At 52.6% G+C, this 15852-nt stretch overlaps 3 protein-coding genes and 1 long non-coding RNA gene across 7 annotated transcripts; 2 read left to right on the top strand and 2 right to left on the bottom strand.

The window, feature by feature from the left end:
* Positions 1-298: 298 nt before the first annotated feature.
* Positions 299-1841, bottom strand: NDUFAF3 (NADH:ubiquinone oxidoreductase complex assembly factor 3). Its single transcript, XM_081302567.1, has 5 exons — positions 1266-1841; positions 981-1173; positions 739-805; positions 543-643; positions 299-475 (listed from the first exon to the last, which is right to left on the bottom strand). Exons 1-5 carry the CDS (start codon positions 1340-1342, stop codon positions 359-361), a joined length of 555 nt encoding a protein of 184 aa, XP_081158693.1. The 5' UTR covers positions 1343-1841; the 3' UTR covers positions 299-358.
* A 739-nt stretch (positions 1842-2580) lies between these two features.
* LOC308653837 lies at positions 2581-4361 on the top strand. Its single transcript, XR_014023122.1, has 3 exons — positions 2581-2621; positions 2935-3018; positions 4267-4361. It is a non-coding gene; the product is annotated as an uncharacterized lncRNA (long non-coding RNA).
* Positions 4362-4409: 48 nt separating this feature from the next.
* On the top strand, positions 4410-7461 carry DALRD3 (DALR anticodon binding domain containing 3). 4 transcript variants are annotated; one of them, XM_081302528.1, is made up of 12 exons: positions 4410-4640; positions 4721-5016; positions 5135-5391; positions 5474-5553; positions 5635-5763; positions 6108-6181; positions 6289-6350; positions 6449-6531; positions 6601-6783; positions 6859-6972; positions 7071-7139; positions 7224-7461. In XM_081302528.1, the coding sequence occupies exons 1-12, from the start codon at positions 4476-4478 to the stop codon at positions 7302-7304; spliced, it is 1593 nt and encodes a 530-aa protein (XP_081158654.1). In that variant the 5' UTR covers positions 4410-4475; the 3' UTR covers positions 7305-7461. The 4 variants fall into 4 exon arrangements, with proteins under 4 accessions (XP_081158654.1, XP_081158652.1, XP_081158655.1 ...); XM_081302529.1 differs by having other exon boundaries at positions 4412-4640; positions 6700-6783; positions 7240-7461; XM_081302527.1 differs by having other exon boundaries at positions 4413-4640; positions 7240-7461.
* Positions 7462-7633: 172 nt separating this feature from the next.
* On the bottom strand, positions 7634-15821 carry WDR6 (WD repeat domain 6). Its single transcript, XM_081302498.1, has 6 exons — positions 15521-15821; positions 8863-11326; positions 8668-8751; positions 8464-8580; positions 8248-8366; positions 7634-8147 (listed from the first exon to the last, which is right to left on the bottom strand). Exons 1-6 carry the CDS (start codon positions 15618-15620, stop codon positions 7684-7686), a joined length of 3348 nt encoding a protein of 1115 aa, XP_081158624.1. The 5' UTR covers positions 15621-15821; the 3' UTR covers positions 7634-7683.
* Positions 15822-15852: the final 31 nt, after the last annotated feature.

The raw sequence follows: 15852 nt of genomic DNA, 5'->3' as shown, positions 1-15852 counted from the left end.
AAGACTTGGACGTGTACTCCCTAATATGAATCTTTAAAAGGATCCTGGAGAAACTCATATAAATGTCCATAAGATCTGAAACAAAACATCTGCCTCCTGGCCTCTGAAGTGAAGAACAGGAAATCAGGAATAGTCTAGATAAAATAGCGACACTTTGCTTTCTCCTCACCTCCACCAGTGGCCCACTGACCCAGCAACCCCTGGCCAGCAATACACCTGATACAAAATGGGAGAACTGTATAAATTATATTCCTGTCAAACATGAAAAGTGTTTAGTGCCAATGCAGAGGACAGTGAAAACAATGGGAACATCTGCACTTTATAAAGTGTCCCTCCTGAACAGCTGATCACTTCCTGTTCATTCTGCATCTTGGCTCATATATGTGAGTGAAGTCTCTCCGGGTGGGGGGATGAGAACAGCTCCTGTCATTCGGCCTTCATGACACAGGAAGTTGAAGGTGGCACAGGCACTGGGCTGCAAAGATAAGTCGTTAGTTTCCTTGGGGTTAGGCCTGAGCTCCCACAGCATTTCCAAGACTTACTGTGTCTTGCACTTCCAGAGCGATGCCCCGCTGCCTAATGGCTTGCAGCACCTTAGAGTGTAGCCGCTCAGTCCTGTTTCCAGTGCCCACCACAACAATCTCTAGGGAAGTGAGAGATGGCTATTTTACAATCAGGTCTGTTGAGAGGATCGGGTATCCTTTCCGGGCTCAGAGCACCTCAGTCTTCCCTTCATACCTATCCTGGGCTCCAGCAACCAGAAGAGGGAGAAGCTTTCTTCTGTGATGTTCTGGTGGGATCCCACCTGTATGGGTGGGGGCCAATTCAATACGACAATCAAATCTACCCAAGTTACCTTCTAGCCGCCGCCCTCCAAACTCTGACTACCGGATAACAAGGAAAAGCCAAATTTGCCAGGGACACAAGCAGGGAGAAGGACTGTAAATTGGCCTGTTTGCCCACTGCGGGGAAGGGCTCACATTCCACTGTACCACCGAGTGCGGGAGCAGCGCACAAGGACCGAGCACTCGATTTCCGTTGATAGTGAAGCCTCGGCTGTTGTAGCTGTCAATGTACATGATGTGCGGGAACTCGCGTTGCAGCAGAGAAATGTGAGTCCGCTGATACAATTCATCATCAGCTAGCGACAGTCGGTGCCCACGCTGTGGAAACCTGCGGAAGGGGCAAGGTCGGGCGCATATCCGGGGCTGTGCGGGTCTTGGAGGTGGGGGGCAGAAGGTCGGGGCCGGGGGTTCCGGACTTACCACTGCAGCGCAACATGTAGGAAGCGCGGCACGGGTCGCGCTCTGTAGAGGTAGCGGAGCGAGAGAGCGGTGGCCATGGCTGCTCTGAGCGTAGCGAGTCCTCCGCAGGAATAGTGAGAAGGTAGCGGAGCCTGACCTAGTGCAGCTACAGCGCCCCATGCGTACGGGAGGGGACTGCGCAATTAGGCCGGCACAGCAGGCAATTTTAACTCTCAAGAGCTCGCGTTCCAGGCGCCGCTCGGGTGACGGCACCTGCCGCCAGCCCCTCCCCGTTTCTCCGCCCATCGTCCCTAGGGAGTGGACACCTGGTCCCGTCGCCGTCCTCCGGGCATTGCCTGGGCCGCAGTCTCGGCCCTGCCCCGAGGCTCTCAGGCATTCTGCAGGGCTCCCGGGACCAGGGGCGGAGCGACCAAGCACCTGGTCCTCTGCTGCACACCTGGCCAGGGTGTGGTGCCAGCCTCCAAGCACCTAATCCCAGGCTTTTCGGTGTCGGGCTTCGTGGGCGGGACGGGTGGCTAAGGTTTCCCTAGCTAGTTTCGGAATCACGGCCCTCACCAACCGTCATTCGCGCGACCGTTGGCTGCACTGCCGCGCGCTGCAGAAGGCGTGGCCGCGCGTGGATTGGCTTCTCGGGAGCGCGAGGGGGCGTGGCCAGGTGGTTTCGCCTTAAAATGGCTTCAAGCCTGAGGACAGCCAGAGCCAGCGGAAGGGCACGCCACGGCACGACTAATGTAGCTGTTCAGGTGGGACTAACTGGGCCGAACCGGACCAGACGTGAACTACACAGCACCTGGAACATCATCCCGTCCTCCTTCACTCTTCTCGCGCGTTCCGGGTTTCCCTGCCCCTGTTCTCAGCCAAGTAAAGGGCCTACTGGCGCAAGACTCTCGAACGCCCGCGCGGGGTTCGGACATCTCCGCGCGTTGGCTCTGTGGTGGCCTCAGCGAGACATCGTCGCGTTTGCTACCCGCGGGGTCGGGTGGGCAGGAGGTTCAGCGCAGTCTGGCCTGGGGTTGGATTTGCCAGGGCCAGTCCCAACGGCCTTCCAGTTGTCCTGTGACTACTGTGTGGGCCCATTCGGCCCCTGGCTGTCTGGACGCTGGCAGCGTCAGCGGACAAAGGCCCCCGAGCGCGGGGGTGTCCCCGAAGTGGGCGCGCGCGTTGACTTCCTCTCCGGCCCCCACGGGCGCGCTTTCCTCTTGGCAGATTCCGAAGCTCGCCCCACCACCGTCACCGCACCAGTGGCTCCAGCTTCGTGGGACCCACAGGGCTAATCCTGCCCTGCGGATCTAATCCGGATCGGGACCTGGTCCCAGGGGAGGCGCCCACCTTCCCTCCTATTGTTCTGGGGCCCAGGTGAGCGCCTCATTCTCACTAGACTCGATTACACCACCTACTTCTGCCTAGTCCACACCCTGGGACTGGGGATGGGTGTGGGTTTTGAGCTGATCCCAGTGCGAGTGACCTGGGGGCAGGAGCCCCCCTCCAACGGCTGGACAGCGGGCAACGGAATCCCAAAAGCAGCTGTTGTCTCCAGAGCATTCCAGCTGCGCTTGGATTTCGTTCCCTGCTCTTCTGCCTGAGCAGCGCCCTAGCCCAGATGGAGTGGCCCCTGACCCCCAGGCACACTGACTGTACTGGGCCACTCTGGTCTCCGTCCCTCTCTCAGGTGCGCCCTCAGGCTGCAGATGGAAAGCGTAGACATCGAAGAGCTGGGGCTGGTGTCCCTCACTGGAACTCCATGAGAGCTTTGGTGAGGGAGGACCTGGGTCCATCGGGTAGGGTTGCAATGGCGGTGAGTCCCACAGGCCGCCCCAGCCCACGGCTTGCTAAAGATAGCCCTTCACTTCCTGGGGAAAAACCACCCCAACCGTCTTCTTGGACTGAGAGTAGCTGAGGTCCCCAGCTTGCCGGTGGGCCCCTGCTAGCAGCTGTCTCCAGGTCTTTCGCCTGTGGCATGGAAAGTGCTTTGGAATGACACGATCACTCCCGTTGAGTGGGCACCCAAGAAGCCATCGGGAATGTCGTGTCCGCCCAGTGCTCTTTCGGAGCCTTCCAACAGGGCCTCATAACCCTAGCCCAGAAAGGGACCTTGCTAACCTTTCCCTCTCCTTAGAATTCCCTCTTTGTCCAACCTCTGGGCACTGTCCCCTATTCCAGAGATCATGAGTTAGGTTCAATCGCTATTAGAAGGGCAGCACAGGCTTAAGTTACATTAAAATGAAAACATTTGGAACCCTTTTGGTATACAGAAAAAGAGCTTTCCTGCTGGTATAAAAGCAGGATACTCCTATGACTTGTTGAGTCTTCTCATGGTCACATTGTTTATTTGTGTATTATTTTAGTGCTTACTCTAAGTATTAAAGGGTCTCTAGTGAAGTACACCAGGTTAAAGGAACTGGTAATTCTGGAAACCATGATGGTTCTTTTTTTTTTTTTTTTTTTGTGGAGAGGATATTGGGGACTGTATTCAGGGGCACTTGTCCACTGAACCACATCCCCAGCCCTATTTCATATTTCATTTAGAGACAGGGTCTCACTGAGTTGCTTAGGGCCTCGCCATTGCCGAGGCTGGCTTTGAACTCCTGATTCTCCTGTCTCAGCCTCCCGAGCCGCTGGTATCGTGAATCCGAGCATGGTCCATGATGGTTCTAATTCCTCAGGTGTCAAGAGAAGGAAACGGGCAATTCTATCAGATTGGGCATTTATTGGGAGTAAAGACTACTTGAATCTCAAGAGAAGGCTTGCCAATAACCTGAAACCATAGAACACAGTTCTTTTAAAAATAAGGTTTTTAAAAGTAGGTCGTGAAAGTGTTTAATGTTACAGCCGCATTCCAATGACAACTCCTTTGGTACTTCTGACATTTTCATCACGTTTAAAATGGGGGAAATGAAACATTATTTAAAATGAACACGAACACACTTTTGAGACTGATGACAAGATTTCTTGTCTGCGCCCCCACCCCTCACAAGAATTCTTTTACTGATTGCTAATGCAGAGCAACAATAAAGAACCCTAGGCACTCTCGGGGCCCAGAAGTGCAGGAGGGCCACACGGAGGGAACACTGGGTAGGTAGGTCGAATGCGGCTGACTCGGCTCACTTGAGAGCGCACCTGTCCACTTAACCAGACCTCCACCAGATCCTCCCGGAGCGGTTCCGGGCTCACCCGGAAGTTCCACCTCCGAATATTTTACTTCCGGTCGCCATGGCGACTGGGCGACTTGGGGTCGGGGAGACGCTGGGGGCCCTTAACGCTGCCTTAGGACCTGGGGGTCCGGTGTGGTTTAAGGAGACCCGTGCCCGGCACCTGCGTGTCCGAGACTTCCTGGCACCGAGACAAGCTCTACGGGCGCGCTTCGGGGACGAGCAGGTGTGCGGGAGCCCGGCGGGGATGTAAGGTCGAGGGTTTCGGGGAAGTTGCGGCCTGCTCACACGCCTGTCTGCTCGTAGGTGCCGGAGCATGTGTTCCATGCGGTCGCTAGTCTGCAGGGTCCCGGTGTGGCCCCGGTGCTGCGCTGCGCGCCGACACCAGCGGGTTTGGCGCTCCAGTTGCAGCGACCTGCAGTCTTTCAGCGTGTCCTGGGCTCAGTTGCCTCCTATGCCACGCCCACCAGACCTGCCTCGCCCGGACCGCGAGTAGTTCTGCACTGCCCGGCTTTGCGCTGCAGCCCTGACGCACTCCGCCTGAGCCAGCTGCGTGCAGTACTTGTGGCGGATCACCTGGCGCGAACTCTGCGTACTCAAGGGTAAGTGCAGACTTGAGGCTAGAATGGAGAAAGGCGGGATCTTTGGGGATAGCCTCGGAGAGTGGGAAGCGATCTGGGACTCGGTGCCCAGGCTCACGTGACCACCCTCGCTTTGCAGGATGTGTGTGCACCTAGTGCCCGCTGTGCGGGACCCGCACATGCCAACTTTCCTGCAGAAACTGAGGGTTGACTGGCCCACTGCCTCGGCAAGAGCGTCTACTGAAACCCTGAAGAGCCGTGTGCTAGCAGAGCTAACCTCTCTGCATGATGGGGAGACACTGCCCCCTGGCGTCTTGGGAAGACTATGCCTGAAGGATCTGGTGGAAGAACAGGGCCACAGGGCTGGCTATGACCCCAGTGTGGACAACTGTCTTGGTAGGACCTGGAGCCTAGCAGAATCAGAAAGGAGGAAGTATCTCTGTCAGTCTCAGTACCTGTTTTATTGTTCTGTTTGCAGTGACTGAGGACCTGCTCTCTGTGCTGGCTGAGCTGCAGGAAGCTGTGCAGCATTGGCCAGAAGACAACTACCAAAGCCTGGTTAGTAACTTCCAGTTCCATAAGCCTCTGGTAAACCAAATATCCTGCATTTTTGCAGTAACTGTCGTTTCTCTTTATAAGACGGTGGCTCCAGATGCTGGTGTAGACAGCTGCATAGTTGTACATGTGGTGAGCTGTGAGGAGGAGTTCCAACAACAAAAGTTGGACCTACTTTGGTGGAAGTTGGATGACCAGGCTCCACTCAGACAGGTAGGTTAGTGATAATAAACTCCCCCAAACTGAAAGAGGCTCATTAGCTGGTAGATCAAGAAACTGAGACTTGAGCTTAAGCTTGCGGGAGACTGAATGAACAGGCATATGCAACAGTTGCAGAAGCCCTGGAGAAGGTAAAATCTGAAGGCACATCCTAGGAACATTGAATAAAAAAATAAATTGCACCATGTCTTGAGGAACTGGGCTTGAAAAGAAGGCACTGTGCTTGGTGAATACAGGTTGGAGGGAGGATGGAGTAGAGGCACCAGATTTGGGTTCCTTAATGAACTAATGGCTGGAATGCAGTGCCAATTGGGCTGAACCCCTGATGTTTTCTACAGAAGCACCTAGTCTGTGGCCCAGTAAAAGTAGCTGGTGCACCTGGAACTTTGATGACTGCCCCTGAATACTATGAGTAAGTGAAGCTGGAAGGAAGGCCAACCCAAGGCAGGGAGATTGAGATTGGGAGGTAGAGATTTTTATTAGGACTGTGCCTATTGGCTCTCTTCTTTCAACATGCAGGTCCCGACATACCCAGGTGTGCAAGGCCTCAGCTCTGAAGCACGGTGGTAGTCTGGCACAAGGTGCACCTGGGAAACCCTAGCTGTGCCCTGGAGTAAGGCCAGGTCATTTGTACCCGTTCCATTTGCAGAGACTGAAATACTAACTTATATTCCCCCAGACCCAGCCTGGATAGAGATCTTTGGGGTTCTCTCTGTGGCTACCATCAAGTTTGAGATGCTAAGCACAGCCCCACAGAGTCAGGTGAGTCTGGACACCTCATAGGACTAAAGCTTGATGTCTACTCTCTGAAACTGTGTCTTCATTCTCTAGATCCATCTGGCCCTGACTGACAGTAGCATCTCCACAAAGGGCACAAAGAGTGGCACCTTTGTCATGTATAATTGTGCCCGTCTTGCCACACTCTTTGAGGGTTACAAACGCTGTATGGAACAAGGTCTGTACCCCACGTTCCCACCTGTGAGCAGTCTGGACTTCTCGCTGCTACAAGATGAGGTGAGTGCCCTTCTTGAGTATCTGACACAAGCAGTACCCTTGGACTTTGCCTCCCAGCACCCTTCTACCCCACAGGGCGAGTGGTTGCTGCTCTTCAACAGTGTCCTTCCCTTCTCGGATCTGTTGAGTCAGACTGCAGTCCTGACCTGTGTATCCCCGGGGCTCCGTGTCACTGCTCACACAGAGATGGTGAGGCACAGAAGACCAGACCAGACATGTCACACTCTATTCTTTATTCTAAGATGGGGCACAAAAAGACATGGGCCAGTAACTATCTCTGTCTCTAGGTATGCAAATTCCTGATACAGCTCAGCATGGATTTCAGCTCATACTATAACCGGATACATGTCCTAGGAGTGAGTACACAGCAAAAGGGAATATGTGGGAAGGGCAGAGGAGTTCAGAGTAAAGGCAAGGGAAGCAAAAAATGAGACCAGCAGGTCCCTTCTCCTCCAGGAGCCTCGGCCACACCTCTTTGGCCAGATGTTTGCCCGCTTGCAGCTTCTGAAAGCCGTGCGTGAGATACTCCATACTGGCCTGGCTATGCTGGGCATCCCTCCATTGAACCACATCTAAAGCCACAGAGGGCCAAGTATACGGGAATGTTTGTAAAATTATCAACTGGAAGAAAAATGCCAAACTCCACAGACTTCAGGAGCTTAAAGCCAAAATAAATTGCTTCTGTTACAAGGTTATGTCTACTATGGGGAGTTGGGCATATTCTTGGTCCACCTAGGCAGTACTCTACTCACCTCTAGCTCCTGCTGTGGAGTCAGGAACCCACAGCCTCCACCTCCTCCCCTCCTCAAGGCACACTGGGCATGAGCACAGACAGTTGACTCCTGCTCCACTATCTGTGAGCAGACCCCTTGCCCAGCACACCAGCCACTGTGGGACACCTCAGTCATACCAGTTGTAAACCTCAAGCCCCTGGCCCCCAAGAGCACAGCGATGGCCAAATTCGGGGCTCACGGGCCAGCAATCCATATCAGCCACATCTGGCACATGGTATACAGTGCTGTTCATGAAAATGGGCTCACCATGCCCCAGACGCCAGAAAGTTAGCCGTTGGTCAATGGAGGCTGAGACCATGAGGCTTGTGCTTAGGATCTTGAGGCCTGTCACATGGGCAGCATGTGCACAGGGGACAGAGTATTCTTCAAGCACACGCAGCTGGGGCACCAGCTCAGCCTCCCCCACAGCATCTTCCAGCTCTGGTATCTCCACAGCAAGCTTGAAGAGATGCAAGGAGCCATCCTCACTGCCACTGGCCACAAGATGGTGGCCCTCACATGTTGGTAAGGTGTGCAGACTATTGACACCACAGCTATGAGCCTGGAGGGTCAGGCAGGGAGTACCCAGCTCTGAAATAAAAGGTTGGATTTTAGGGCCCTGCCTGCCTTGTATGTAAGGGCAAAGTGAGAGGTGGGAAGGGACAGTCACGGCTACACATTAACTACTCACGGTAAGGAAGCCCAGGGTGTCCTGCAGGTTCCAGGACCATGGATCCACGGTCCAACACCGTGGTGAGATCCCAGAAGGCTAGGCTGCCATCAGTAGCTGCACTGCAAAGAAGCAGCCTCCTAGGAGCCAGGAAAGGGCAGCCAGGTCAGTGAGGAATGGAGAGAGAAGCAGGAACTCCCCACCTAACCCATGCAGGACTGTCATTCAGCCCCTTACCGCCGCTGGTTGGGTGCCTCATGGGTAAATGAGTAGACTTTAAGGACACACCGCTTATGGTGGAAAGTTTCGGCAAGGAGCTGTAGAATTCTCCCAGAGTCCTGCAAAAGAAAGAGCCTGGGGGCCAGGAGGTGGCCCAGCTCAGAAGCTATGTCAGACAACCTTATACCCTGTCACCCCACCTACTGGGCCCCATGCTCTCACCTCACTGCCCCATCACTACAGGCTGCAGCCACAATGGGGCCAAGTCCAGCCCGGTCAAGTTCACAAACAGCAAGGGACATGTACCTACAGTAGAGACAATATAGCTGTCAGATGGAGTCTGAAAGCCTGGGGACACCACCCAGGACTTGCCCTTCGTATTTCCACCCTATTCCCCTGCCTGAAAGTGCACATTACCGGGTCTCAGGATCCACCTTGACCATCCGATGCCGATTGCGCTGCCGGTCCCAGTACTCATCCAGCCGGTGAGATGAAAGGTGCATAACGTGGCAGGCAAGGCGGCTTGGGGTGCTGGGGTCAGGAGTGACCATGATGCTGAAGCAGTGCATCTCAGCTCGACCCCCTGCTGACACTACATGAGCTGTCAGACCTGGTCGAGGATCCTGAGGACCACCTGGGGTGCCAGTGCCCCACACCGCAACAGCACGCACCGAGGAGATATGGTTACATATAGCTGTGAGTGCATGGGCTGAACCTGTGGCTGTGGGGAGTGCCAGGACACAGACAGTAGTGTCCTCACTGCACGTAATCACAATATCTGTCAGACCAGGGCCCTCACTTCCAGGCTCTAGGTAATCAGGCTGCTCAAGGCTGGGTACCTCAAATTCAGGCCCCAGGGTGATGGTGCCCACGCGCTTTACACAAGTGATCTCACGACCATGTAGACCTTCCCGAAGAATTACATGTGGCCGGGTGCAGCCACCTAGAGCCCGGTATAGCATGACGTCTCCATCCTTAAGGTAGGCAAAGGCCATGGCTGCTTCAGTATCTGAGAAGGCCCAGGAGCGGTGTCCTCCACCACAGTTGATGATGTGCAGCTTCTCATGTGACCGGGGGCTCCACACCACAAATTCATTGGCATGGAAGCCCAGGATGACCATGCTCCCATCAGGCACCATGCGAAGCCCAGCCACCCAGTTCATGCCTCGACAGGACTTCTGGCGCAGGACTGGCTGAAGCTGGCCACCTTGCACAAAGAGCTGGTAGTAGGTGCCATCACGCCCTGTGGTGTACACATAGCCACCATGGCAGGTGACTGAGGTCACACCCTGCTTCCCATGCAGAGAATGGAGGGTAGATACAGGGCCCCACCCGGCCACAGCATTCCCGCTGCCACTACCTGCTACAGGTCCTTCAGCAATAGCCTTGCCTCTAACCCCAGAGTCCTTAAGCAGACCTGGTCTGGATGGGAATAGCAGCACAGAGCCGCGGCGGTCACCACATACCAAAAAGTCACCTGGAGGCAGGAAGGCACTGCATGTGTGCCATCTCTGCTTGCTTGGGGGCAGCAGATACTGGCAACGCTCCTTGACAAAGATGGCCTTGCCAGAGGGTGCAGCGGAGATTTCCAAGCAAGCCACAACCCCACCAGGGCCTGATGCCAGCAATAGGAGCTCCTCATAGCCACGCAGGGCCCAGCTCAGGCTATGAACCTTCCCATGGAACAGGGCTTGGTCTACAGCAGCAGCTGGAGTGTTGATGGGGACAACCTTGACACAACCCTCACCATTGGCCATGGCACACAGTCCGAAGCCCTCGGGACCAGGAGCTGCCTCCAGCAGACAATAAGACTGGAAGTGCTTGTCTTCTAGCAGCTGCTCCCAACACTTGACCTCAAGGTCATAGAGATAAAGGGCTCCTGTATCAGTCACTGCCAGTAGTCGCCAAGATCCAGCCAGTGTCACTGCTTTGAGGGTACCTGGCCGGCTAGGAGACTTGAAACAGAGAGCTGAGACCCCCAAGCCTGGGTAGCCACGCCCTACCAGGTGCCATAGCCGAATGCCTGAGTCATCACCCCCAGTGATCACCCATGCCTGCCTTTCATGAGCAGCGATGGCCCGGATCCCACGGCCCTGGTGGCCCCTAAAGGCTTGGAGGATTTCACCTTCATGGCTCCACACCAAGCAGACACAGTCCTCTCCTGCACTGATAAGGTAATTCTCTAGGAGCTTGACTTGCCACACACGGGCACTGTGCCCAAAGCAGTGACCAATATTCTGCACCCGACCCCCAGGTACCCGCAGGTCGCCCACCTTCCAGATACGGACACTTCGGTCTTCTGAAGCTGTTGCCAGCAAGCCCTTGCTTTCCAGGTATGACATGCTGAAGATGACACCCACATGGCCACTGACTCGTCGGTCAGGTGCCACTGGCTTGTTGTCTACTAAGGCAGCTGCTGGGTACCAGACTAGAAGCTCATTGGAGACAGCACCTGCCACAATGGTCAACTCCTTCCAGGTGTCTCCAATCAAGCATGCTGAGGAGAGGGTACACCTGTCTGTGCAGGGTACATCCTGTAGCATGCATCCTATCACAGGGTCATATAGCACCACTGAGTTGTGGCCCAGGGCCAAGGCAACATTGCCCTCAAGCCAGCGTACATCCCAGATCCAGTCGGACATATTCCATAGGCCAGAGCGCCAGAGCTCCCGGAAGCGGCTCTGGCCCCAGCTAATTTTCACAATTCGGAGTCCCTTGCTCCCAAACACAGCTACCATGGCCTCCGAATCATCTCCATTGGGCTCTGGCCGCACTCGGAAACCATGGATAAGGTAGTGGCCAAGCAGGTTCTGCACTCGCTTCATCATCCGCAGATGCCCGCCCAAGTCCAAGCTGTACACCAGGACATCAGGTCCCTCACCTAGACAGAGGCAAAGAGCCATATCAGAATCACTCTCCTAACTCTGATGACCCATGGAGAGGAGATGGGGGCAAGGAGACTTCAGCATGTAGCCTATGAATGAATCAGGTCACAAAATCCTCTAGCTTGAACCTTCAAACATCCTTGGTTTCATCTTTAGCTCTCTCCCATTGCAACTTTCTGCTCTCCTCATTAATCACCATGAAATCCTCAAACTCACAGTCCCCCTCCCTCTTACATTCAGATGGGAACTCCCTCCCTCAGTTTTAGTTCCTGAATCCTCAGCTTCCTCTATTTCTACATTCATTCTTCCTGATTCCCCTTCCATTAGGAGCACGGCTATGCCCAGTAAGGCAAACTTTCCTGTATTGGGGCCATAGCAACCTATTCCCTGGACTGCAGAATATATGAGCATATTCAGTATCAATGAAGGGAAGTAGCAGAGGCAGCCCACACATTTTATATGTGTATATGTATGTATGTGTGTAGTATTGGGGATTGAACCCAGAGCCTTGCACATGTTGGGCAAACATTTTACTGAGCTACACCCCGACCCTGTTTTTAGGGTCTTGCTAAGTTACCCAGGATGACCTCAAACTTGCAATACTCCTGCCTCAGCCTCCCAAGTTGCTGGGATTAGAGGTGCACACTTCCACACCAGGCAGTAGCCCATACTTTGGTGGCAGAAGTGTGGGCTTGAGTTCTTGCCCTACCACTGCTCAGCTGTGAAAGGCCCCTCTGTGTATGGAGACTTAGGCTTAAAGAGCTCTGGCACAGTAGCAACACAAAGAGCCCTTAGAAGGCATAGTTGTATTGTCATCAAGAGCCTACACAGGGTTTGGCACATACCAGGAACACAACAAAAAGCAAAAATCTCTTCTGGCTTCTGTTGCAATGTGTTCAATTTGTTTCTCTCTTCCTTCCCTTCCTTTTTTTTTTTTTTTTTTTGGTATTGGGGATTGAATGCAGGGGTGTTCTTTCTTTCTTCTTCTAAGAGCAACACCCTGTCTTAAAATTTTCAAAAAAAAGGGCTAGGGATTTTCCTCAGTGGTACAGCAGTTGTCTAGTATGTGGGAAGCCCAATGTTTAATCCCTAGTACTGCATAAATAAATAAATACGGAAATAGGGGTGTAATTCAGTGGTAGAGCATGTGCTTAGACATGCAAAAGGCAACCCCTGCATTTTATATATTTGAGATATACACATGGTTGGACTGGGGATGTGGCTCAAGCAGTAACGCGCTCGCCTGGCATGTGTGCGGCCCAGGTTTGATCCTCAGCACCACATACAAAACAAAAATGTTGTGTCCGCCGAAAACTAAAAAATATTAAAAAATTCTCTCTCTCTCTCTCTTTAAAAAAATATATATAGAGAGATACACATGGGCGTGTGTGTGTGTGTAATCCAGTGATTCTCAGCAAGATTCCCCCAGGAGACATTTGGCAATGTCTAGAGACTTTTTTGTTATAACTAGGGGTTGTACTGTAGGCAACTAGGACCAGAGATGCTGCCAAACATGCTACAAATTATCTGATCTCAAATGTCAATAGTGGCAATACTGAGAAACCTTGTTCAATCTTAAAAGACTAGATAAAAGTCATGGAAGGCCAACATGAAGCTACAACATTTAGGGTGAGGATTCAAAGATAAAAAACTGTCAGCTACAGGAAGGAAGAAATTGGCAGAGAATACAACAGGCCCTAAAGTGTACAAGAGCTTTGGGTAACGTGGCAAGAAATGAAGGGCTCAAGAAAAGGCTAGAGAGGATGCAACTGAGGGGGTCATGAACATGATGATCATAAAAGCAGAGAAATAGACAGGTACCACATGAAATAAAAGTCATCTAGATTGGCTTGGAAAGTGTGGTACAGTCTTGGGCACCCAAGTGGCTGGTGTTCTCCTGCAGAGCTGGACCACCCAGCTGGAGGACCGCTGGAAGTGGCAGGAATATTTCTATTTGTAAGCACTTGTGTATTTAGACCTAGAATTCTTTCATGAGAGAACAAGGCTAACTTCAGATTATAGGTGTACATGGATGGAATTTAAGCTGTAGATAAGGACTGGGATGTGTTCTATAATACAGCATGTACTTAGCATATGGGTCTGGGTTCAATCCTCAATAACACTGAAAAAGGAAAGAAGGAAGGGTGTGGGATGTTGAAGAGTATTCTGGCAACCTAGCAACCCCCTGCCTATCATCCCACCTACTTGGGAGGCTGAACTGGGATGATCACTTGAGCCGAGGACTTTCAGCCCTGCCTAGTCAACATAGCAAGACCCCTTCTTTTTTAAAAATTTATTTTTAGTTGTAGATGGACACAATACCTTTTTTTTTTTTTTTTGGTATTTTTAAATATATATATTTTTAGTTGTAGTTGGACACAATACATTTATTTTATTTATTTATTTTTATGTGGTGCTGAGGATTGAGTCCAGTGCCTCTACCACTAAGCTACAACCCCAGCCCACAAGACCCCATCTTAAAAGGAAAAAAAAAAAAAAAAAAAAAGACCAGACAGCAGTGGCAGATGCCTGTAATACCAGTGACACAGATGAAGCAGGAGAATCGCCAAGATCAGCAACTTGGTGAGACCCTAATCAACTTAGCAAGACCCTGTCACAAAGGGTTGGGGATGTGGCACAGTGGTAAAGCACCCCTGGGTTTAATCCCAGTATCAAAAGGAAAAAAAATTATAAAAGTATCTTGGGGTCAACCTCCTAAGTATAGTGGTATCCTGCTTGTCATGTCTTGACTAAGAGGCACCCAGGCAACTGCCCTTTAAACAAGACACAGTGGCACATGTCTATAGTCCCAGTTACTCTCACAACTGAGGCAAGAGTATCACAAGTTTGAGACTAGTCTGGAAAACTTAGCAAGATCCTGTCTCAAAATAAAAAATAAAAATGGCTGGATGTAGCTCATAGAGCATCCCTAGGTTCAATCCCCAGACTTCAAAATAAACAAACAAACAGATAACCCATATGAATAGGTGAATTCACTTGAAGTGCTTCCTAACCTTTATTTCCCAAGTCCTTCTCCTGCTTAAAACCCTTAATGTTGCCTGATGAGAATGGAGCCAGAAGCCAAGATCTGGGAAATGTAGAATCCTGTTGACTCAATAATCTGGAGTCAGTCATGCCAGTAACTACCCCTGACTTTTTTCTTTTCTTTCATTTTTCCTCCCTGGGGATAGAATCCAAAGCCTTGCGCATAGCAGGCAAGCATTCTATCAGTGAGCTACATCCAAGACCTACTATCCCTGACCTTTAAAATTAAAAAACCAATTATATTTTCCCTTTAAAATTATGTTTTCTCTTTAAAACTTTTGGGCTGGGGATGTGGCTCAGTGGTAGAGCCCTTGCCTAGCATGCACGAACCATGTGGGGAATTCCCAGTAACTAAAAGCCAAGAAACCTATACTATCCCACCCCGCCACATGCACATTCATACACTTGATCCTTTTAGGTGGTAGCACACTGAGGCCTGATGGCCAGTGCCCCCAGCCTAGGAACCCTTACAAAGCTCACAGCACCATCTTCAGTCCCTAGCGGTTTCATGTCAAGCCTAAGACTGAGACCTCGGGTCCCAAGCCTTTGCTGATATGTACCGAGGCATATGCTTCCCCACCAGTCTTCAGGTACCCCAACCATCTTAGTGGGAGCCTCATCTCTGGTCTCTCTGGGCACTGCTCCATTAAGAGGTCTCACGCGCAATCTTTCGCGACCCCACCCTCTTCAGAAGACCTACATCAACCCTTTACCTTCTGGAGAAGAGCCTCACCAGCCCACGAGAGGCCACACCCCTGCCACGCCCCCCCCTGGGGCGCCAAATTCTTGACCTACCGATTTACTAGGGCGTCCTCAGGAGAGGCCAAACATCCGCCCAGCTCTTCGGGACATGCACCCTATTCCCCCAACTTCGAACGACTGTGTTCTCTGCACCTTCCCGCGTCTCTGCCCACCCTTTCTTTCCACGTTGGCTGCAACGTGGGGATGTAACAACCACATCAACTTTCGGTCTCTCGGGCCCAGCCCTCCTTAGTTGGCCCTCGTTCCCGCCATCTAATGGTCTCAGTTCCAATCTTCCAGCCGGCCTCATCTGGCCACCAGTCCACCTCTGGGCATCCCTTTGTCCCTGTGGCCCCGCCCAAGCAGGCTCTCAGTTTCTTAGCCCGCCTCGAACCAAGCCTCACCCGCCAACAGCCGGTCCCCCACGCACTCCAGTCCCGTGACTGGGAGAAGTATGAGCTCGGAGGTTGCCCGCGGCCAAACGTAGTCACTGAGGGCGTCCATGTCGGCCTTCTGGCAGCCTTGGCTGTCACCGCCAAGAAGGGAGCTGCACTCTCGCGAGAACGAGCTCTCCCAGCGCGCCGCGTTGCGGATCAACTGAGCACTTAGCTACAGGTAGCAGAGGCCAGGGCCGCCCAGCTGCTGACATCCAATGAAGACCCTTCGCCCCACACAATCCAGCTGATGATTGGCGAAGCCCGCAGAGGGAACCCTCACCCCGCCCCCTCACATGACG

Source organism: Spermophilus citellus, assembly GCF_964194105.1.
Source record: "Spermophilus citellus genome assembly, chromosome: 7".
Taxonomy (NCBI): domain Eukaryota; kingdom Metazoa; phylum Chordata; class Mammalia; order Rodentia; family Sciuridae; genus Spermophilus; species Spermophilus citellus.
Note: the sequence above shows the minus strand (reverse complement) of the source record. Positions and strands in the feature narration are given on the sequence as shown.

Excerpts from the sequence above, each read along its gene's own strand:
- NDUFAF3 (XM_081302567.1), bottom strand. The coding sequence starts at position 1,342 with ATGGCCACCGCTCTCTCGCTCCGCTACCTCTACAGAGCGCGACCCGTG. Across the intron at positions 1,174-1,265 it reads CTACATGTTGCGCTGCAGTG|GTTTCCACAGCGTGGGCACC; the intron begins GTAAGTCCGGAA and ends CCCCTTCCGCAG. Across the intron at positions 644-738 it reads GTTGCTGGAGCCCAGGATAG|AGATTGTTGTGGTGGGCACT; the intron begins GTATGAAGGGAA and ends TCACTTCCCTAG.
- DALRD3 (XM_081302526.1), top strand. The coding sequence starts at position 4,476 with ATGGCGACTGGGCGACTTGGGGTCGGGGAGACGCTGGGGGCCCTTAAC. Across the intron at positions 5,392-5,473 it reads CAGTGTGGACAACTGTCTTG|TGACTGAGGACCTGCTCTCT; the intron begins GTAGGACCTGGA and ends TTCTGTTTGCAG. Across the intron at positions 6,532-6,600 it reads GCACAGCCCCACAGAGTCAG|ATCCATCTGGCCCTGACTGA; the intron begins GTGAGTCTGGAC and ends TTCATTCTCTAG.
- WDR6 (XM_081302498.1), bottom strand. The coding sequence starts at position 15,620 with ATGGACGCCCTCAGTGACTACGTTTGGCCGCGGGCAACCTCCGAGCTC. Across the intron at positions 11,327-15,520 it reads GGGGGACCGGCTGTTGGCGG|GTGAGGGACCTGATGTCCTG; the intron begins GTGAGGCTTGGT and ends GCCTCTGTCTAG. Across the intron at positions 8,367-8,463 it reads GAGGCACCCAACCAGCGGCG|GAGGCTGCTTCTTTGCAGTG; the intron begins GTAAGGGGCTGA and ends CCTGGCTCCTAG.